The sequence below is a fragment of the Myodes glareolus genome, chromosome 10, assembly GCF_982192425.1.
Source record: "Myodes glareolus chromosome 10, mMyoGla1.1, whole genome shotgun sequence".
Classification (NCBI taxonomy): domain Eukaryota; kingdom Metazoa; phylum Chordata; class Mammalia; order Rodentia; family Cricetidae; genus Myodes; species Myodes glareolus.
In genome coordinates this window covers 20,722,221-20,745,465 of record NC_142035.1, presented here as the reverse complement: position 1 = coordinate 20,745,465, position 23,245 = coordinate 20,722,221, and the positions used below count along the sequence as shown (strand labels likewise).

The 23,245-nt window shown below is 37.6% G+C and overlaps 1 protein-coding gene across 9 annotated transcripts in view; it reads left to right on the top strand.

The window, feature by feature from the left end:
* Nucleotides 1–23,245, top strand: part of Ralgapb (Ral GTPase activating protein non-catalytic subunit beta) — an 85,825-nt gene that overhangs the window by 19,305 nt on the left and 43,275 nt on the right. For 4 of the 9 annotated variants that reach the window (XM_085697103.2, XM_085697102.2, XM_085697099.2 and 1 more), the window contains exons 4-16: nucleotides 1,565–1,728; nucleotides 3,770–3,956; nucleotides 6,008–6,139; nucleotides 9,616–9,794; nucleotides 11,296–11,444; nucleotides 11,555–11,771; nucleotides 13,900–13,935; nucleotides 15,150–15,351; nucleotides 17,566–17,733; nucleotides 18,165–18,279; nucleotides 18,906–19,053; nucleotides 20,588–20,652; nucleotides 21,709–21,838. In XM_085697103.2, the coding sequence (XP_085553229.2) occupies nucleotides 1,565–1,728; nucleotides 3,770–3,956; nucleotides 6,008–6,139; nucleotides 9,616–9,794; nucleotides 11,296–11,444; nucleotides 11,555–11,771; nucleotides 13,900–13,935; nucleotides 15,150–15,351; nucleotides 17,566–17,733; nucleotides 18,165–18,279; nucleotides 18,906–19,053; nucleotides 20,588–20,652; nucleotides 21,709–21,838 (1,892 nt within the window). Of the gene's footprint in view, nucleotides 1–1,532; nucleotides 1,729–3,769; nucleotides 3,957–6,007; nucleotides 6,140–9,615; nucleotides 9,795–11,295; nucleotides 11,445–11,554; nucleotides 11,772–13,899; nucleotides 13,936–15,149; nucleotides 15,352–17,565; nucleotides 17,734–18,164; nucleotides 18,280–18,905; nucleotides 19,054–20,587; nucleotides 20,653–21,708; nucleotides 21,839–23,245 lie in introns of all 9 variants that reach the window. The other 5 variants (XM_085697105.2, XM_085697104.2, XM_048440912.3 and 2 more) reach the window with 3 other exon arrangements.

Genomic DNA, 23,245 nt, shown 5'->3' with positions numbered 1-23,245 from the left:
GACTAGTTTCACCTTTAGATGAATGTGGAATGGAATGGACACCTGCCTCTCCATATGTTTGATGCATGCGTAAGTGTGGGTCCACCCACTTCCAGAGGTCAGAGGAGGAAATTGGGTGTCTTCCTTTATTACTCTGCCTTATTCCCTTGAGACAGGGCCTTTTGTGAACCAGAAGCTTGCTATGTCAGTTAAGTTGCCTGGCTAGTGAGCTTCCAGAGTCCACTGTCTTCACCCTACAGTATTGGGGTTACAAGTATACACAGCCATGCCCAGCTTTCTTTGTGGGTGCTAGGGATTCAAACTTAGGTCCATAGGGTTCGAACTTAGGTCCTTTTATGATTGTACATAATCATAAAATAATAGGCATGAATGATCATGTCTATTGAGCAATCTCTCTGGTCCAGCTTTGACTTCTTTAGGGAACATTTAGTTATTTAGCTGTGTCATTTGTCTGCAACTCTAAGGTAGGATCCAGTTTTCTGGGTCATGGCTAAGGCTTAAGGAGTGGGAGTTTTAGGAGTTTTAGGAGTTTTAGGAGATTTGCTGACATTCTTTTAGGACACTCCAGCTTTTTGCGTCAAGTCACAATTTATAGAAACTTGACTTTAGAGTTTATATCAGTATTGTGTTGAGTTTATCATGAGAACGCTGGATACCAGCTCATCAATAATTAAAGCTATTCTTGAAATTCTCAGGTGAGACATCTTAGAAATTGAGGCAAAGGCTACTAGGCCCTGGATCCTCTAGCTTCTCTTCTGCCTATTTTATGGAACAGCTGTTTCCTCCCACCCCTTCTCTGTCTTTCAAGACATGGTCTTAACTATGTAGCTCTGGCTGTCCTGAAATTCACTCTGTAGACCAGGCTGGCCTTCAACTCATAGAGATCTACTTGCCTCTGCCTCCCTAGTGCTGATATTAAAGACACGTGCCCCCACTTCACCCAGCAAGTCTTTTCTTGAACAAAAATGTCCTACGAACTAAAGAGAATTTTGCACCTGTTGTTTGAGGAACCCTTGGATCCCTTTGGAATGCCTGTGTTTTTATTAGAGCAATAGTAGCAAGTGCTCTTCTCTGAGGAAATGCTGACATGTCTTGCCAATTTTGGACGTGCCCTTGAGCCTTATAACAGATATCAGCTTTAGAGTGATTGTGAAAACTGTAAACACTTGAAGAATTCTTGTGAATGTAGTTTTCAGAAAATTGAAAAAGAATATAAGGACTTTTCTGCTCTGTGTACTCATCTAGCAGAAATTAGTTGAATATCTGCTATTATGTGCCAGACACATTTCAGAAAGAAAATCCAGAGGTGAAGTGTACATTCTAGTTTTCTCTTTTCTCACAGAAGCTAATTTCTCACATGACCTCTCCTGAGGCGGAGCTCTCAGGGTGCTGAAGTGAGCAGTGGGGAAAACTAGCTGTAACTGAGGAGAGTTGTGCTCAGCCCTGTCCACTGATATTTAGGCAATGTCATTGGACCACTGTTCTGCGTCAGTAAGTTTCCTGTTCTTTGGCTGTTGCTGTCTCTCTTCCAGGCCTGTCAGTGATATCTGTCTGTCTTCTTCAGACAGGAACAGGGCTCCAGTCAGATCCGACTATGCTTACAGGTTCTGAGAGCCATTCAGAAACTGGCCCGTGAGTCATCCACCATGGCTCGAGAAACCTGGGAAGTCTTACTGTTGTTTCTTCTGCAAATTAATGACATACTTCTGGCCCCACCAACTGTTCAAGGTTTGTTAATGAACTTTTTCCCCTTATATTTTTTAATGCCAAATAATAGTTCTCTTTTAAACTTAGTGAGTGATAGACTCAGTGGAATTTTTAAATTTTGGTAAAACTATTGACAAACTAAGCTACCAGTTTATACTGGAAAGACACAATGTGGGCTGGCTGTGGTGACACATGCCTTTAATCCCAGAGCTCAGGAGGCAGAGGTAGGTGGATCTATGAGTTCAAGACCGTCGTGATCTACATAATGAGTTTCAGGCCAGCCAGGGTGACATAGTGAGACCCTGCCTTAAAAAAAGAAAAAGTCAGGCAGTGGTGACATGTACCTTTAATTGCAGCACTCAGGAGGCAGAGGCAGGTGTATCTCTGGGCCCAAGGCCAGTCTGGTCTACAGAGTGAGTTCCAGGACATTCAGGGCTACGGAGCAAGTTCCAGGACAGCCTGTCTTGAAAAACAAAACAAAAAAGTTAGTATGTGTCTAAGTTATTTTACCGTCAGTGTTTTATTTTACTAATGTAGAGAAGGTCTTGTAATTAAACATGTTGGAGAAGGATAGAAATAATGGCTTGTTCTGTGCAGTATAGAATCTTTATAGGAAACAGAAAATGCTAAATTAGGATCTATAGATAATGTACTAGATGAAAAAGTTGTTATCAAAGTAAAGTATAAAAGCTTAATGGTGATGCTAATGAAATATCTTGGTTTTTTGCCCTGAGGTACTTAAGGAAATGGCCCAAGGCCTTGCCCATGCCAAACACTTAACCCCTGTGACTGAGCTCTACCTTCAGCCCACAAAACATCTTGTTTGGCAAATAAAACCACATTCAAAATCTTAAGGTGTTTGCTTTGGAAGTGTGACCTTTATTAGCTAGCCATTAAAAACTTCTAGTTTTATATACTTTTGCAGCATTTCAGAAGTCCTCCTTTGTATATTAAAACAGAGTATGCTTAAACTAGAAGTCGTTATTTGAGTTCCAGGTTCTGTTGTTCTAATTCTCTTGATATTCTCTCTACTAACATAAGTTAGCATACTTGTGTTGTCAGATAGATGCAGTGATTAAGGAAATGTTTAAAAGGAATCATGGAATTATAATGTGGGAAAGGACCCAAGATAGGAATACTGTCTTGTTTTGACAGTAGCTTCCCAGTCACAGCACTGTTTCATTGGCTCTCTGCTATTGGTTCCCCATGCCAGTGACTGATCTCAGAAGTGTGAGTCAGGCAACTTTCTTCCTCCTTGGGCTCTTTATTTTTGGAACTTTGATTTTGCTTGTTTGATATGCACCTTCTAATTTACTTTTTCTTCTAGTCCTAACTTTACCTTCTTGAGCTGTGCAGAGTAAAGTCCACCTCCCCTTCTGGTTTCAGACTTTGAAGAAGGACAGCTCTGGGTTCTGTTTAAGGTTTGCCCTTGTCCGGTGCCATAGCTTAGCTTTCCTTTTGTCTCTCTCCAGTCAGGGGCAACTTTAAGCACCTGGAACATTTTGTTGCAAACTTTGGAGTCAGGAAGACCTTGGTATTTGTTCTAATTTCTTTTTAATTAGCTGATTGGAGTGAAAAGGTGGACGCAAAAGGATTGGAAGTTCAAGGTTATCCTGTGCTACATAGTTAAGTTCCAGGTTAACTTGAGTTACATTACAGGACTGTGTCTTTAAACAAAAAGCTAATTGGTATATACAAATACCTGTCCTGAAGAAATAAATGAGAAGATTACATGGTCATGTGTGAAGTGCTTGGCATGAAAGGTGACTTCTAGTGGTCACTCATTGTTGACATTCATCTTTTCTTTCTTTTGTTTTCCCCTAGCTGGAACCTTAAGATCTGCACTAAAAACTAGCAGGGCAATTTGAAAATTCTCAAAAAGTAGTTGTTGATATTCTCTGTGATTCCTTCATGGGAGCTTGCGTCTAAGCTTCTCCATTTAGTTATTCAGAAACTTGATATTAACATTACAGCTATTTAAGTTTTGATCAGTTTTCCCATATAATGAGTGAGTTGCATTAAAAATAAGTATACCAAAGATATGTTTCTTTTCATTGGCCAGGTGGCATTGCTGAGAATCTAGCAGAGAAGCTGATTGGTGTTCTCTTTGAAGTTTGGTTATTAGCTTGCACCCGGTGCTTCCCAACACCTCCTTATTGGAAGACAGCCAAGGAGATGGTGGCCAACTGGAGGCACCACCCTGCAGTGGTGGAGCAGTGGAGCAAGGTCATCTGTGCACTCACTTCCAGGTAGGTCATTTTCTTCCTCATCCTTCTGACCTTGGGGCAACTCTTCTCTGGTTCTGGATTCATGGAATGTATTTTGAAAAACCTGGGCACATCATTATTGTACTTTATAGACTGAGCCAATTTAAAAGAAAAAAATCAGGGAGATGGCTAATGGTAGAGGCACTTGTCATGCAAGCCTCACAACCCATGTAAAGGTGAAAGAGGAGAAGATTCTAGATCTGTCCTCTGATCCCTTCATCATGGTATGTCATGGTGATGGCTAATACTGTGTCTTCTTTTAATGAGTTTTGAAGCAAAAACCTATATGTGCTGATAATAGAAAAACTGGAAAATGTAGAGTGAAAGAAACATCCCATCACTTAAAAATGTTTTTAAATATATAGAAATGTTTTTTAAATTTACTTTCTCCATTTAATTTCCTTTTATTAAAAACAGAACAGGGCTGGAAAGATGGCTCAGTAGTTAAGAGCATTGGCTGCTCTTGCAAAGGGCTGGGTTGAATCCCCAACACCCACATGGCAGACTACAATTGTCTGTAACTCCAGTCCCAAGGGATCCAACACCCTCACACAGACATACACGTAGGGAAAACACCAACGCACATAAAATAAAAACAAATAAATCATTAAAAACAAAACAAAAACCCAATTTGAGATAGTGTTATTGTTACCTGTGTTTTTCATTTGATGCCTGATTCGAGTCATTTTAATTACTTGTATTTATTTGTAAATAATTTTTGAGGTTGTATTTTTAGTTAGCTTTATAGTTTACATAGTTTAATAATTTCTATTTTGATAAATATGCTGTTCTGATGTTTTTACTTTAGAAATTTTATTGAAGGAATACTTTATACAGTTTTATATGTATATTGATGTTTTATTAAGATAAAATCCTTAGATACAGAGTAATTGTCAAATGGCTTTGAAAAGTCCTAGTACATGTAGAATATTACTATTAAGTAAATGATTAAGTTGTTGAATTCATTTAATTTTTATGTTACATCATAAAAATGTGCTATAGTCTGAACATATAAATACAAAATTCTGAACTTCATGTAAAGTTGTAAATGAATTATACCTTAGTTGTATTGAAGGATTTAAAGTGCTATCAGTTTTTAAAAAATAATAGAAACTGGTTTGGTAGCATACACCTTTAATCCTAGCATTCAGAAGGAAGGAGCAGGCAAATCTCTTGAGTTTGAGTTCAGCCTGGTCTCCATATTGAGTTCCATACCAACCAGAGCTACATAGTAAGGCCCTGCCTCAAAACCAACACAAACCACAACTCTCCTAACAAAACAACCGGAAAGAAGTAATTTATACACTACTTCTGTGTTTAATGATGTAATTTTATAGGTACAAAAATACATAATTTATTATTTGCAAGTAATATAAATAATAAGTTAAATAGTGTGAGTATTTCAGACAAAAGTTTAAATCATCTTTTAAAAGCTGGAAATCAGGGCTGGTGAGATGGCTCAGCAGTTAAGGAGACTTACTGCTTTTTCAGAGGACCCACGTTTGATTCTCAGCACTCACATGGCAGCTCACAACTGCCTATTAATCCAGTTCTAGAGAAACTGACACCAATTATACCAATGCACATAAAATAAAGTTAAATAGATTAAAAGCTGGAAATCCCTTGCAGTTTATCATTTTTACAAATCAGGGTTTTCATATAGCTTTTCACTTAGGCTGAGGTATCTTTAATCTATTCTCTCATGTATTGGTTGAATATATGTCTAATCCTGTTAATAATGGACTTGGTAGCTGAACCTGATGGTACAGGACTATAACCTTTGTTAATCAGGAAGAAAGAGTAGCATCAGAAATTTATGGCCAACTTCTGCAATTTTGTGAGATCTTGTCTCAAAATAAAATATTAAAATGGGTTGGGATTATATTAAATTAAAATAGCTCAGTGGTAGAGTGCTTGACTGGAATGTTTGATATAGGTTCAATCCTCAATACTATCAAAAGGTATTGTTGTCAAATCTTTAGAGACTTCACCAAAACAAAATCCTGAAAGTGGTGTGTGGCTTTATTTTCCAGATTGCTTCGCTTTACATACGGTCCTTCATTTCCTCTGTTTAAAGTTCCCGATGAAGATGCCAATCTGATTCCTCCAGAAATGGACAATGAGTGTGTTGCACAAACATGGTTTCGATTTTTGCACATGTTAAGGTATTGTCATGTTGTTTCATGTGTTCTTTACCCAATAAGTGTCTTAGGGCAAGAGCCATACTGCTTCTTTTGGAATGTGTTATGTGAGTGCTAAGTACAGTCCATTTAATGGAGCTGAACTGAGCAGTATACATGTCTGCATTGTGATGCATGTCTGCATTGTGCATCTCCTGCTCTCCATTTCTGTGTGGTTGGGTTGCTATTACTGGAACCCTCTCTAGAAACTTGTTTTGTTGCATCTTAGATGATGATGTCTCTCCCAGGACTTTGTCAGACCTTTAGAGACTTCACCATGCCATGTTCCTCTCTGTCAGTACTGGTTCATCAGTCTTGAGCTCAGTGCCCTCTTCTCGCAGCCTCGTTTAAAATTTCACTGAAAAGTAGACCTTAAGTTTCACAGAAGAGTAAATCTCCCTCCTCTCCTGTGATTTCTTTTTTAAAAATGACATTTATTTATTGTGTGTGTATTAAGATGTGTGTGTGGATGCAGATACATGTGCCATGGCACATGTGTGAAGCCCCAAAGCCAACCTTGTAAAGTTGGTTCTCTTACTTTACGTGGATCCTGTGGATTGAGCTTAAGTCATCATGGTTTCATCATCCAGTGAAGGCAAGTGCTTTAGTCCACAATCATCTCATTGGCTCAATAAAATAAAAATTTTAGATATATCTAGGATCGCTTTTAATTTAAAAAATACTTTTATTTATGTTTAAGTGTGTGTATCTCTGTGTATGAGTGTATGCTGTGTATTTGGGTGCTCTCAAATGCCAAAAGAAAGCATCACATCCTCAGAAATGGAGTTACAGGAAGTTGTGAGTCACAATGTGGATGCTGGGAGCCAAACTCCAGTTTTCTGGAAGAGCAGTATACACTCTTGACCATTAAGCATCTCTCCAGCCTCTTTTTAAACATTTTGTTTATTTGGTGCTAAGAATTGAACTAGGGTGTGCACATACTAAGTATATAGTCTACCATTTAGACATACTTTCCTTCTTTATTATTTACTGTTTTGAGGCTGGGCCTTGCTATGTAGCTCAGGCTGGCCTTGAACTTACTTTTCTTACCTTAGCTTTCTGAATACTGGGGTTAAGCTACTGTGCTCAGTTACCTTGTGTTGTAGAATTTCAATCCCTTTAGCCAATGACTTTTGGAGATTATGAATCCTAGGGTGTAGTCTTTGGATCAGCGTCGTCGTCTAAACTGTTTTGTGTCAGTGAGTGTTTACCCTTATTTCATAACTAAATAAATTCTTCTTTTTTTCTAAATAAATTCTTGAGAACCCTTACAAGACTCTCGTGGCTTCTAGTTACAACTTTGCAGTCGTCTTAAGAATCTTACATAGCTAACAGAAGTATGTTATTCACAAACTTTGCATATTTCTTATCCCATTATTTGTAAATATTGCTAAGATAGTGGGAAGCTAGCCTTTTTTATGTTGCTATAGCCTTATATGAGGCAGGAGCATCACAAATTTGAAGCCAGTATAGGATATGAAGTGAGTTTCACACTAGTCTATAATTTAATAATAAGACCCTGATTCCAAGCTGGGCGGTGGTGACACATGCCTTTAATTCCAGCACCCAGGAGGCAGAGTCAGGTGGATCTCTGTGAGTTTGAGGCCAGCCTGGTCTACAGAGTGAGTTCCAGGACTGCCAGAGCTGTTACACAGAGAAACCCTGTCTTGAGAAAACAAAACAAAACAAAAAAGGTTAAAAAAAAAAACCAAAAGACTCTGTTTCCAATAAAAAATTTCTTTTAATTAAAAATTGTTGCATGGTATTTTTTAATTTCTTCATTCCTAATTGGTCTGTTAGGCTTTATCATTGTTCTTGGGATAATACTGATGTTTTAGTTAGTGTTTGTTTCCTTATAAATAGTAGAAACCTGGATAGCAAAATCTCAATGGGAGGGAGGTTACTGTGAATCCATGGAGAGCCCTCATTAAACTCTCAGAAGCAGCTGGGGAAGGTCAAGCCTTTAATGTTATTCTTTAATCAAGAAGACTCACACTTCCTTTCTCAGTTTTCTTCTCTTGTATGTACATGCTATCTCTGGTAGAGTGTTTCCCCAGTTTCTCCTCCTGCCTTTCAGGAGTATGTGATTCAGTAGTATGAATGACTATGAACACTGTTGGCTCCAGTTCTAGCTCTTTTAGGTTACTGGGGTGTTCCTTTTGTTCAGACTTTCAAAAAGAGGTGCACTAGACCAAATTACTTTTGTTAATTAGGCTAAAGCAGGCATGGGTTTCTCACAAACCCTTGGATGAACTCCCTTTGGATAACTTTTATGTCTCTGTTTAAGTGTGCTGTGGGTGGCTATGAGGATTCCTCAGGAGGGGCCACTCTGTCCATTGGCAGATTTCCTGGGAAGAGTGCTGCATGTGATGTGGAATATAACCTGAGTCTTGTTTAGTATGGCAGCTTCACCTTTTTCCTGGGAAACAACATAGTTCCTATTGACTTCACTCATGTTATTCTCACTTGGTACATCCAAACATGCAGACAGATGTTTATATTAAAATTTTCTTCATGAAATTCTTGTTGACTTTAGTTTCCTGTTATTTAGTTCCAAATATAAGAAAAAATATTCTCTGTTTCTTTTCTTTTCTTTTTCTTCAGAGACAGGGTTTCTCTGTATAATGGCCCAAGCTGCCCTGGAATTCGCTCTGGAGACCAGACTGGCCTTGAACTCACAGATATCCACCTGCCTCCTGTGTGTTGGGATTAAAGGTGTGCACCACCACCATCCAGCAAAAAAAAAAAAAAAAAAAAAAAATTCTAAAAAGTTAAAACTTTCTTGCTTTACTTTGATTTTCATTCTATGAAGAAAATAGGTTCATGTTTTAAAATAAATAAAAGAACAAGCTGCTCATGATGGCTCACACCTTTAAACCCAGCACTTAGGAGTAAGGAGCAGGAAAGTAGAGGCTGGGCAGCAGACAGACCTGGATCTGTAAATTCAAGGACAGCATGGTCCGTGTAGCCAGCTCCAGCCACCCCGGGATACATAATGAGACCCTGTCTCAACAAACAAATAAACAAAAGCATTCTATTAAATTCTCAAAGAATTAATAAAAACATTGTTAAAAAACCAAATGAACAAATAAAACCTGCAAGTCTATGGAGAAGCATTCATGTTTAGTTCCGAACTCATCAAATAAAGTCAGTTTCATCTTCACCACACACAGGCATAAATTGTCCTGTTCTTTTTTTCTTGTTGTTTTGTTTCTTGTTTTTGAGACAGCCACTCTCTCTATAGTCCTGGCTGTCCTGGAATTAACTCATTGTACAGATCAATGATTAATGCTGGCTCCAAACTCAGAGAGATCTGTGTGTCCCTGTCTTTCAAGTGATGGGATTATAGGTGTGTGCTAACATGTCTGGGTGATAGTCCTAATTGTTAAATTAGATTGCATGCATTTTTATTGCTATAGACATTTCTTAGTATGTAATGAATTCTTTCTTCTTTTCTATAGTAATCCCGTGGATCTGAGTAATCCAGCCATTATAAGCTCAACCCCCAAGTTTCAGGAGCAATTCCTGAGTGTGAGCGGAATGCCACAGGAACTGAGCCAGTACCCCTGCCTTAAACATCTGCCTCAGATATTCTTTCGTGCCATGCGTGGAATCAGCTGTCTGGTGGATGCATTTTTAGGTGAATTTTGTGTATATTTCTTAGATGTTTGAAGAGCTGTGTGTAAATGTCCACAGTTTAATGCTGGAAGCTCTCAGGAAAGCCTGAAGAAAGAGGAACAAACTTATTGGCAAATAATGATCTAGGAAAAATTGTTTGCAGCGAACTGTGATAGCTGGAATGCTATTGTCTTTATGTAAATCAAACAAAAATGCCATGGAAAGACAGTAGCTTAGTAGAAAGATGGAGAAAAGACCCAAATAAATGTGCAAAACAGATAACAGATTGCAAAACTCATTCCACGAGTCGCCTACAAAAATCATTTAAAATGCTTAATTGACTGTTTTCATTGGTACTCTGTATCTTTTGTGAACCAGTGTTTTAGTTTGTCATGTGTTTTTGTTTTCAAGACAGGGTTTCTCTGTAGCTTTGGAGCCTGTCCTGGATCTAGCTCTTGTAGACCAGGCTGGCCTCGAATTCACAGAGATCCGCCTGCCTCTGGGATTAAAGGCATGCGCCACCACTGCCTGGCCCTTTTTGTGTATTTTTAATCTGTTGAAAAAGAGTGATGTTTAATAGTTGTTATTTTCTAAAATGGTTGGTATGTATATATGTTAAATGTATCACACAGTTGAGAGGGTTTTTCCTCTGTCATGAAATCTTTGTTTTTGGTGGTAAGTGCATAAAAATATGCACGTATTTTGATAGTGAAAATGTAAAATGCAGTGAGAGGCACTAGACTGAGTGTTCAGAATGGCTGGATGGTTATTGAGATGTGCAGACTTTGGTTGCAGGTTAATTCTGTTTAATTTGCTTGTTTGGTTGGTCTTTTGAGACAGGGTTTCTCTAGTAGCCCTGTCTGTCCTGGAATTCCCTCTGTAGACTAGGCTAACCTTGAACTCACAGAGATCTGCCTGCCTCTGCCTCCCTAAAGCTGGGTTTAAAAATGTGTGCCATCACCACCCCAAGGTGTGTGTTGTTTTTATTTGCCAGTTTTTAAGTAACAAAATTTATTAAAATTTTTTAAAATAGGAAAAACATAGTTAATAGGCTTGTTGTGATTAGATTGCTGGCACATAAGAGCCTACACTCTCTGTGTTTGACACCTAAGGTTGTTTTCACAAGTGTGAAGCAGGCCAGGCAGTGTGGTTGCTCTAGTAGTTTCTTTTCTGTCAGGAATCAAGGTCCTTCTGTGGAGAGGGTGTCCATTTTGTTGTGTACATCCTCATGGACCTTCAAGTATGAGGAGCCCAGCAGCCCAGGAGTCAGGAAGGAGAGGAAAGCATGCTTGTCTTTTGTAAGATTTCCTGGGAGATGTATCCAATAGTCACTTATTTCTATATGGCCACTGCTTATGGTAAGGGAAGCTTTAAACTGTAGCCATTTCTTCTGGCTTCCTTGTTCAACTGAAATAGGGTTCTCTTATTCAGAAGAAAAGGTATGTGGGTCTTGAGAGGTAGATCCATTTTTCTTAAAAGCAAAGGCAAAACCTTTCTTTTATTATTATTATTTTTTTTTAAAGGCATTTCTCGACCGAGATCAGACAGCGCTCCCCCAACACCCGTGAATAGATTAAGTATGCCTCAGAGCACTGCTGTGAATACCACATCACCACATAACCGAAGGCACCGGGCTGTGACTGTGAATAAGGCCACCATGAAGACAACCGCGGTAAGAATGTTCAACATCATTGTTTGCTTTATGAAGGTTAACTTTTACAAGTCCTGCCACTTTCTCCAATTTTTCATGACTGTGGACACTTACTTGTATTTTTTTGGTAGGTTACTACTGTTCACACCTCGAAAGTACAGCACCAGGCATCCTCCACTTCTCCTCTGTCAAGTCCAAATCAGACAAGTTCAGAACCCAGGCCACTGCCTGCCCCTCGGAGACCAAAGGTTAACAGCATCTTAAATCTCTTTGGATCGTGGTTATTCGATGCAGCATTTGTTCACTGCAAACTCCATAATGGAATAAACAGAGACAGCAGCATGACTGGTAAATATGCCCAGAAACATATAGTCATTATTTCCTTTCTGTTTCTTTCTCTTTAGTCTTTCCTACCTGCAAGATTAATATGGCTCTTGAAAAGCATCATGTTTCTCACCAAGCAATATATTGTGCTTAACCCCTTCCAGCTGAACTAATAGAAACTTGGGAAGCTTTCCTATCTGTCTTTTTTTGTATACTTTATGAAGTTTGGCCCTTTGTCTGGTTTTATTAGGGACACTTCAGGTTAGCCACTTTTTGTTGAATCAAATTCCTTTTTGTAGGTGACCTGGAAATTCTCTTCATGTCAGCCAGGATAATAATAGATATTTAAACAAAGATTTTACTCCTTGAAATGTATTCTTAGATTTTTCACAGCCATTTAATCATCATTACATGTTAATATCAGGAATTTTCTGTTTTCTTCGTGGTAGTCTCTAAACTCTCAGGTTTTAGCCCAGAGAAAACATAATCTGCTCTGTTAACTTTGTAAGATTTATAGAGAATTAATAAATCAACTCCAGTATCTTCATTAGATTTACTATAGAATGAAATTGTCTAAATGAAATTGGACGTATTTTGTCATCTTACTATTATGTTAGGAGCGAGAGCCAGATGGATGGTGAGGCCCGGCAGAATGTTTTGAATGGTTATCATCTGTCTTGCACAGTTAAATAATAATAATGGCTGGCATTTATTGAGCTGCTGTTAGTATGTGCCAGGTCCCATGTTTATACAATAATAAGTGTATTAGTTGTTTTCTAAAAATATACTTTTCTATAGGTGTTGGAGACAGATTGAGGTAAAAAGATTTCTGATAGTATTATTCTCTAGGGAGACTGTTGAATTCGGGGATAAAATTAACAGTGTTCATAAAGGTCTCTGTTTTTCTCAGAAATTTATCTACAGCTAGGTTTATGCATGTGAATATTCTGTAAGTGTAATTATTTTGGATGTTCTTATGAATCTTTTAAATAATTTAGAAAGGTTTTAAGTATGAAGATGTTATGAGATGTGAGGCTGCATGAGTGAGTTAGAGATTCTTTTGCTTGCTTTATTTTGTTCAAATTCAGTCCCTTTATATTTTACCATTTTCAACATTCATGAGCTTGACTAAATAACAAGTTAAAAAAAACCATTCATGGATATATTTTCATTATTTATGTGCTATATATTTTAAATTTTCTGACCAATGTTTATCAGTTTATATGATACTGTTCAGAGTGAGTCAGCCTTTTGTTTGTTTGCTTATTTATTTATTTATTTATTTATTTATTTATTTATTTATTTATTTATGGGTAGGTTATAGTTCTTACAACATTACCTAGCTGTTGAGTATGGAGCTGTTGGCCTTTCAATCTCTGAATCTAGCATGGCTCAATCTGCTGCTTTCTGGAAGGCTTGTATAATGAGAATCTAGAGCTTTCTGTCTCTGGAGAGTTTGTAACAACTTGGATTGCTCACTGCACTAGAAGATAGAACCAGAATTCAAATGACAAGCGAGCAATATCTCACTTTCCCATCATTCTGAACCTTCTTCCTGGTGGAGGAAGGAAAGATGCTCCTCCTGACTATGTCCAGAGATGCTAAAGGGTGTTACATTACCCAGGACATTTGAGGTGTCCAAATAGTTAAAGTGGATTTAGGGTGCTCTTGGGTGCCAGTCTTGACGTCTTGGATGGGAGGTGGAGGGGTTGGGGTATTGTGTGTTTTCTACGTACTGGCTGTCATCAAGGAATTCTGCCATGCAGTTCACCTTTAACTCAAGTATTTGCTTCTTTGAACTTAATTAGCTTTCAATTTATCTGATGCACCGTGCTTTGTAAAAGTAACATTGAGCTGGGAAGGGTTAATAAACTAAAAATTTTAATGCACGTTATGGGCAGTTCAAAACCTCAATTCTTTGTAGCTATGTAATTTTCTTTGTTCATTGTTTTGCATGATACAAAATCATAATTTTGGACCTGAATGCACAATTTCCTATGTTTTTGAATTAGCTTGTGGTATCATAAAACTAAATCTAACTTTTAAAAGCTAAAAAGCTTCTTAATTTATTGTAAAATTTCACCATCTTTAAAGTATTTTATAATTACTGCTGTCCTTTGATTTGTTTCCATTTATTTCTATTATCTTGCAGCATCTTTTATCCAAATTCTTCTTTCTTATAAATCTTGTAAGTAGGAACCAGAAGCTTCTCCTTAATTGCAGTCATGTTTTTATTTTTCCATAATTCCATTAAAATTTTTGATTGTCATTGTCTATTGTAGTTTTTGCACTTGGGAAGAAAAATATTTTTTCTGTGTTTTGAATGGGGAAGATTGTTGGCAAAAGCAAATTAATCTGCCTGAATCAATCCCATTATTTCTGTATACTAGTCTGGTCATGTCATGAATTCCAGGACTTTGCACTAACTGTGTTTTGGCTTTTATTCTTTTCTTTTTCTTTTACTTTTTTTTTAAGCTTTAAGCTTATTTTTATACAGATTTAGTGTTTGATTTGTATGCATTCTGCATGTAGTGTTTTCCAAATGTATTATTGCTGGATAGCTTATTCAGGACTAAAATGGCTCATGGGAAGTTGCATAAAGATTTATGCTTGACTCTGCATCTATTAAGCCTCCTATCATTACAAAACAATTTAAACATTTTATGTAGAGTAATAAAAGATTTCAGAGTGATCTGCGTGCTATGAAATCTTTTGTTTAAAAGCAACTTTCGAAGGGCTTCTGTTTTGGTGACAACGAATGACCATGATAATCCTCCTTACCAACCCAGTTTTCTGATTTATCAACCTCAAGTTTGCTGCTGTCTGTGGTTGTTAAAATTCATTCTCATTTGCTTGGTTGGGCAGCTCTTTGGTGTGTGTTTTGGAGCTGGGTGGGTGGTGGGAATGCTCTCTCTTCCTCCCTTACTCAGTTCTCATCCTTACTCTGCCGTATTCAAACTGGCATATAGTTGCCCGCTTAATTGCTTTGTTCCTTTGAGTTAATTGTATAAATTGTAATTGCTACCCTTATTAATGGTTAAGATCATTCTATAGAAGGAGGAAAAAAACAGAAAATAAATAATAGAAAAGGCAAATTCTGTATATATCTGTATGCAGATGTATACAATTGTAATCTTCTGACTAGAAATTCAGTGAAAAAATTCTTTTTGTAGAATCTGTTAAGTTGAACAATGCTATTGTAAATTGTTACCCATTTCAAAGAAGATATCAGAGAGCCCTTTTTAAAAAATAAATTAAGACATAGTTGCTAAACAAAAGCATTATTGGATTCTATTAAAGTAGTTATGTAATGACACCAGTATTTGATCTTTGTGTCCAGGGTCCCATGAGCCTATTTGGCATTTTGACAAAAGTAATAAAATGCTCCTTTTCTCTCCCCAGCCATTGCAACACAAGCTAGCATGGAGTTTCGACGAAAAGGGTCCCAAATGTCCACAGACACCATGGTTTCCAATCCTGTGTTTGATGCAAGTGACTTTCCTGATAACTATGAAGCAGGAAGAGCTGAGGCTTGTGGGACATTATGTAGAATTTTTTGTAGCAAGAAGACTGGAGAAGAGATTCTGCCAGCTTATTTATCCAGGTTTTAGAATTTTTTGTTTATTTTTGCATTTGTATCATTTTATGGTGAAACACTATTGTGGCATGGCTTGGTAGGCTAAATCAATAAGCTATTCTTGGTCTGAAATACCTCCCAGTAATTGAAACTTGCTTGTTCTTTCATTTTACCCTCCTCATCAGATTTGGTAAAGACTTCTAAGGTTCTATTCTAGAGCTATTATTTATTCTATCGTTTATAAATTCTGGAGAGATTTGGAAGTACTACAACAGCTTGTTAATAGATTTTTTTGGGGCACAACATTAGGTTCTGTATACAGTCCAGAAATAAGTCAGCTATGAATCTTTACTCAAAGGAGTTTAGTGACTGTGGTGAATAGGTTCATGCAAAAATAGCAGTGGTTCAGTAGGAACCAGAAGTTGACAGGAGACACAAATAAATGGTTTTAAGTATTTGGAGGAAACAGCAGCTCATACTTAGCCTAGAGGGCTCAGTAAAGAGCTCTGGCATATATTAGATGTTTGTACTGGATTTAGAAAGGATGGATAGTGTTTAAACTGTTGGGAGGTTGGGTAGGACTATCATTTCCAAATCTCTGGCCTCCACCATCTGTGGATGGTTCTGCCATTAATTTAGCTGCTCAGGCCAGAACCGAGGCATCTTTGGCCTCTGCTTCCTCTCTCTGAGTTGATTATTCAGTTCCTGCCTTGTAGCATTTGACTCTCTTATTTCCCTCACCATGGCACTTCAGATTTTGTTACTCTTCCTAAATTTATAATTTTTGATTCTGTTTTGCTCTTCTCCACTACTTATTTACATGGCTGCTTAAGTAAGATTGCAATCAAGTAGAACATTGAGATACCTGTATTGCTAGGTGCTCAGGAAAGATTAGGTAAATTGACTTCTAGCAGAGGAAACCAAGTCTCAAGCATAAGACATAGAAAAACATGGTATGTACTGGTCAGAACAGCCTTAACCATGGGCTCTTATCTTTAAATCTGCTTTAAGTCAGTGAATAAATTAAAAAAGATGCTAAGGATACTTAACAGAGTCTAAGGTCAAGCAGTACAGCGAGGAATATAAAAAGTAGGAACTAGGGGCTGGAAAGTGTTCAGGGACCAGAACAACTCTCCTTCTTTCTGTGCTGCTTGTCTCCTAAAACTACTTCATTTTTCTCTGTAGATCATATTTCTTATACTGCAGTGTGCTTCTAAGCTCCTAGTTGTCATAGCCTTAGTCTAGAAGAGCAGTGGGGTCAATAAATATCTCTGAAATAACGGGAGATTCTTGGGAAAGATCTGATCAATTAGGTGTCTGTTTCTGCTCTAGCTACATACAGCTGTAAGAGCTGGAGAGATATCCCAAATTATATCAGTAGCAATAAGAGAGAAAGCTATGTACATGAGCTTTCTGTCTAGTCCAGAAGACTGGGTGAGAGGTCTTGAGACTAACTCAGCAGGTTTGTGAGAAGACAAATGATGTATTTAAGTTTCAGCCTTGCATTTCAAGGGTTTGTGGGATATTTATCAAGAACTGCATATTAAGTGCCTGTTTTTAGTTGAGTTCTATGCATACAAGGTAAACTGAAATAAGTTGAAAGACATCAGTGAATGAGAAGATTGTTTCCAAAGAGTTTTACAGAGAAGAAAGAAGTATCTAGTGGTAAGAAGAGTATGGCAGTGCAGTTGCTCTTGAATAGCAGGAACCTAAATGCTTAGTGGCTTGGTTGCTTAGTGGCACAGTTGGGGGTGGTAGGAAAAGGACTATATGTTCAGGTAAATTCCTCAAAGGACTCTTTGCACAATTTTCATGTTTTGATGAATGCAGAGTTTAGTGGGCTTACTTCCTTCCTCTCACTAACCCCTCAGAAGCAGTGGAGGAAGGAAAAAGGTACAAACTCACCTGTTTCCTGGGATTGTGAATGCAACAACAGTTTATTGCTTTAGTATTGAATTAATTGATTCCACCAATTAATTGATAAGTACCCAGGCATTTGTTTTGTTATTAGTACCTCATTTGTAGGCACCTGTAATTTGATTTACAAAAATTTAAAACTTTAAAAACATGTAATAGATACAGATCTTATGATTCTGAATTGTTGAATCCTAATAGTATCTTTAAAGTCTATAAACTAGAGTGAAGAGTGGACAAAGGCTCTTCAGATAACTATGTAGAAAATAATAATTCTGGAAATATTTGCTCAACAGTTTGTTTAAAATTTTTTTCTTGCTTTCCTAGATTTTACATGCTTTTAATTCAAGGTTTGCAGATAAATGATTATGTGTGCCATCCTGTCTTGGCCAGCGTTATTCTAAACTCCCCTCCTTTGTTCTGCTGTGACTTGAAAGGGATTGATGTTGTGGTTCCTTACTTTATTTCAGCTCTTGAAACCATTTTGCCTGACAGGTAAGCTGTCATTTTTTATTACTGTGTCAGTTGTCTAGTTTGGTACTTCTTGTGTTTGCTAATTTACCCTATCTAGTTGTTTTCACAGTCCAGTGGGACCCAGGCTACATTAAATTGAGTAAAGAGCATCTAAATCCCTGATGCCTTCAGTCTGATATGTCCACGGGCTTACTGGATTTTTTTTTTTTTTTGCTTGGTCTAGACGAGTCAAAAAAACAAGCCTGAGATCCTACACGGTTTTAGTCAAACTCTAGCTTAATTCAGTAATAGTGTAACATAGATGTTCTCATATATACAAGTAATAGTGTAATGTAGATGTTCTCATAAATACAATGATTGGGTTGTGGACAAAATTGGTATAGTAAATATTTGGCAGTAGGTAAAAATGCTCTTTAGCTGAAACATACTAATAACATTTTATTTTTTGGCAGAGAACTCTCAAAATTCAAAAGCTATGTAAATCCAACAGAATTGAGAAGATCCTCCATTAATATCCTGCTTTCTTTGTTGCCCCTCCCTCATCATTTTGGCACAGTCAGATCTGAGGTAATGTTTCTTTAAATATTCCACCCCGCTCCTTTTTTTTCTTCATGATGCAAGGTCTTGCTATAGCCCAGTTTGGTTGCAAACTTGAAACCCTTCTGTCTCAACATCCTGCCGACCATTATTAACATTTTTATCCTATATTCTGTTTTTGTATGCTAATTTAAGTCAAATTGCACTTTTAACAAAATGGAACTGGAGCTTTAGAAAAGTCACTTTCTAGTCCTGCATGCTCATACTGGCCTTTAATCCCAGCACTTGTAGGCAGAGGCAGATGGAGCTTTGTGAGTTTGAGGCCAACCAGGGCTATACAGTGAGATCCTGTCTCAACAGTAGATAAATAAACATTTTAAAATACATGTTTCTAATGAATAAATACATATTTCTAATAGATTAATGAGGTTTTTCTCATTTAGGTATTTTTTCTTTTTAAAAGTTCTAATATGCCTTGACTTACTATTCATGTGTTTATAGGCTAATGACATTTGATTACATGTGTCGAATGGGAGCTGGGATTGTCCTGGAATCCTGGATCGTTAGTCTGTTCACCTTCTCTCTCCTCTTGCTGTTTCTAAATGGGCATCATGTACAATAAGTGACGTGAAATATTTGTTTTTGTTTTTCTCCAGGTGGTCCTAGAAGGGAAGTTTAGTAATGATGACAGCTCTTCTTATGATAAACCAATAACTTTTCTGTCCCTGAAGTTGAGACTTGTGAATATACTAATAGGTGCCTTGCAAACGGAAACGGACCCTAACAACACCCAAATGATACTAGGTTTGTGTTTAGATAGTTTTTTTGTTTGTTTTATTTTATTTTTGGATTGTGAAACCCAGATATGAACAGGTATATGCTGGGGAGACAGGTGAGAGGAGCTTAAGCCTGATACAGCTCTTATTATTCTGAATCAGAGGGATCTGGCAAGATAGCTCAGTGGTTAAAGATGCTTGCCAGCAAATCTCACAGACCCGAGTTTGATCTCCAGGTTCCACATCTTTTTAGCTGTTCTTTGACCTCCATATCATGCCATGGTGTGCACATAAGCCCTTCTCTCCCCAAACAAATAAGTAAGTAAATAAATAAATGTAGTAAACAATTTAAAAAAGATATAAGAAGATGAGATGAGGGACAGAAAGCATTTGGTTGTCTTGTTTATGCTCCCCCTCTTCTTTGTCCTAACTTTCTTCCCTCTTTTTCCTTTTTCCTTTCAGTAGTTGGGGTGAGTACTTAGGAAGTCTGGTATGCTAGACAGTGAGAAGGTAAACTTGTTTAATTTGACAAGGAGCTGAAGGAACAAGTGATAACATATCTTCACATTACTCTTGACATGGCTGTAGAAACATAAAAAAGCCAAGGAACAAAGCTGGAAGCAAGAGAAGTGGGCTATGGGAATTCTGTACTTGGGAATTGCATGTGAATGTTACATGTTAGAAAGATATTTTAAACCAGAGAGAGAGAGAGGAAACAAAATAATGTTCACATGGATGACATTGTCAGAAATAAAAGAATGTAAAGAGTTTAGTCCCGTGCATTTGGGGGAAGGGGTGCTTTGGAGTTGGTCAGAAAATGGCTCATTGGGCTAAAAGTGCTTGCCTTACAAAACTAATGACCTGAGTTTCATTCCTGGATCCTACCTTGGAAAGAGAGAATTGATTCCTAAAAGTTGTCATCTAACATCTACATACACTTCCGTTGCATGAGTTCTAATTGGTCTTTTTAATAAAAACCCAGAGCCAGATTTTGGGGCAAATGCTGAATGAAGATCAGAGAAAGGAGCGAGCCACAGCCAGTTCTTTCCTTGCCAACTCCTGACCCAAAAAGAGGCCAACCTCAATTCTCCTCCCGCTTTCTCTGTCTCTCATTTTCTATCTGTCCATACAGACCTCCAGACCTCTATGATTAACTAGTGGCTAGCTCTGCCCTCTGATCTTCAGGCAAGCTTTGTTAGACTGCAAACAAGATATCACCATATACTGTGGCATGCATATGTGTGCAATCCCCTTCCCCAAATAAAAAATAAAATCTTGGCAGGCATATCAGAATTTGGGGATTTATAAAGCATTATTTTTTAAAACAATATATTTATTCATAATCGTCAGAGAATTTCAGGAATATTTTACCAAAATTTGTCCTTTTTTCTTTTCTTTTTTTTTTAGAGGGAGGGGAGGAGACACAGGGTCTTGTATAGCCCAAGTGCCTTCCTTCCTGCCTCAGGCTTCCAAGTGCTAGGGTTATTCTTTATATTCTGACTGAGCCATTGTAACTGTAATTGTATGTATGTCAGGTAAACTGGTTTGTTTTGCTATTGCAGGAGCAATGTTAAATATTGTTCAGGATTCTGCACTTTTAGAAGCTATTGGTTGCCAAATGGAGATGGTAAGAAGCTTACATAATCTGTCATAAAAAATCTGCTTCTGATTTTATATAAACCGTAGTCAGTAGTGCTGGAATTGAACCTAGGGTATGCTTGTATGTGTGTGTGCTTCTATGTTTGAGTGTGTGTTTGAGTGTCTGTGTGTGAAAATGGGATATGGGTGGGTGTGAGCATGGAGGATATCAGGTATTCTGCACAATTGCCCTTTTCCCTTGAGAGAGTGTCTTTTGATGACCATGAAGCTAAACTGCCTGCCACCAAGCCCAGTGATGCTCCTATTTCCACTCTTCCCAGTGCTGTCATTATAGGTATGTGGGTGGCTATGATCAGCTTTTTACATAGGTGCTGGAGATTTGACCTGAGGTTTTCATGCTTCTGTAGCAAGTGTTCTTATCCATTCTCTCCCTTCCCCTTCCCTCCCTCTGGCATTTCTTTTAAAAGTAGATTTTGTGGATCAAACTCATGTCCTCTTGCTTGAGTGGTAAACACGTTATTGACTGAGATCATCTCCCAGCCCCATATTGTATTTGAAGATTATATTCCTGTTCTGAGGTTTTGCGCCAGAGTCACTTAAAGTATTTTCCTTAATGACTCAGAGTCATTAGCTAGTCAACTGTAGCATATGTAAAGGGTTCTGAGGTGGCCCTTTGAAAAACAGCATGGGGGACCCCATTGTGGACACCTGTAGCTATCAAACCCTGTATACCCTTTTTAACAGATAACATCAGAACAACAATACTACAGTGATTCTAATCCCTTGTCTGTTTATCTATGTATCACCTTGTGCTAGTTAACCTGCTATGTTTGCATTACTGGTTATGAACCCAGGGCCTTATGCATATGAGGCAAGTGCAATACTCCTGAACTATAGCCCCAACTCTTAACAATTTTGTTTGTTTTGGTTTTTCAAGGTCTAGATATCTGCCTGCCTCTGCTTCCCAAGTGCTGGGTTTAAAGGCATTTGCCATCAATACCTGACTCTAACAAAGTTTTAATATTAAAAAAAAAATCTTCTTTTTATACTTGTGAACTGTATTGGCTCATTTTCGTTTGTCTAGGGTGGTGGAGAAAACAACCTGAAGAGTCATAGTCGCACTAATAGTGGCATTAGTTCAGCAAGTGGAGGAAGCACAGAACCTACAACGCCTGACAGTGAGAGACCTGCTCAAGCTCTCCTAAGGGATTATGGTAAGCTGTGTTTAAATGGCCTGTTAGCATTTACACGTAAGCAAAACTAAAACTTTTCAAGAATCTAGAACAAAAATAAAAATTTTATGTACTTAGGTATAATTGACAGAAGATGTTTGTTTAAAAAAACTAAGGAAAAAGTATTTTGTAGCTCGTTTTGGAGTTTGTTAGCTCATCAGATGTTTATGATGAGAGTTCAGGAGATGTTTGGGTTTTGTACTAGGCGCTGATGGTATAGGCTCACATAAGATGTGGGCCTTGCCTCAGAGCTCTCAGAATAATGGCAGAGATGGATGGTGAGCCCCATAATTTCAATTGAGAGAAGTGATGGAGGTCGTATTAGAGGAGATCTAGAGAGGTGCGTGTCTCCATGTTAAAACTTACCTAGCTATTCTGTCTCGTTAGGTTCTTCAGTTACAAGAATAAAGAGTCATTTTCTGCCCTGCTAAATAAAACACTTGCCAGGAAAACATCCTGTTCAGTGATGTCGTTTACACTCAGTAGTTATTTTATGCACTTAGTGTGAGCACTTTGTTTTATGTGCAAGTGCTGATAGTGATTGAATCGTTGTTTATTCCTTGAGATTAGAATACCTAATTCCCTAGATGTGAGCTTGACTTTTAATCATCTGGAGAGTCCATGAGCCATGTGCATGAGGCATGCTTTCATAATTGAATTTATGACACATTACCCGTTCTCATGTCAAATACATAGTCATTATGTGGATAGTACATTTAAATGGTTACCCCTTATGTAGATTTAGGCATTCTCCAGGTTGAAATGTTTCTTGTACTTTCTAAGATATTTTAAAATGAAAGATAATTTTGCGTTACCGCATGTGTTGTATTTAAGTGTTTGAACTGTTGTTTGTTCCAGCATTTTCAGCTGGTGTTAGTGGGCTCTGCTTGTTATGTCATATTTTTTACTAAAAAATATCCAGATTTGTGTTAGTGTCGCATGACTGTCTCTCTTTAATGATCATTCCTTTTTCTGTTGTCACTGCCCTCTTTCTGATAGGATCCACAGGTATAATGCCCCTAAAGATTCCTTTTTAATTACAATTTAATTTATCTTAGTTTAATTTCTTGGAATTCACTTTTTAATGAGTAGTAGTTACTTTAAATTAAAATTGAAGTCCAAGTTAAAACAGTGACTTGGTTATTTAACTTTTAAAAGGTATTAACATAGTGGTAAAGAGCTGAATATGAATGTGGGTTTGAAGAGGCATTGCATGTGGTTTTACTGGTTTAAGCCCTGTCATTGCAGGAGATGCTTTAAGGTAATTCCTAGCATCTGAGGAGGCTATCAGTTGAATTCTTGCCTCTGTAAAATTCTAAGGAAATATTTGGTTGCCTTTTCATTGTTCTTTTTGAAAATTAAATTCTACAAGTTATTTATTTAAAAATT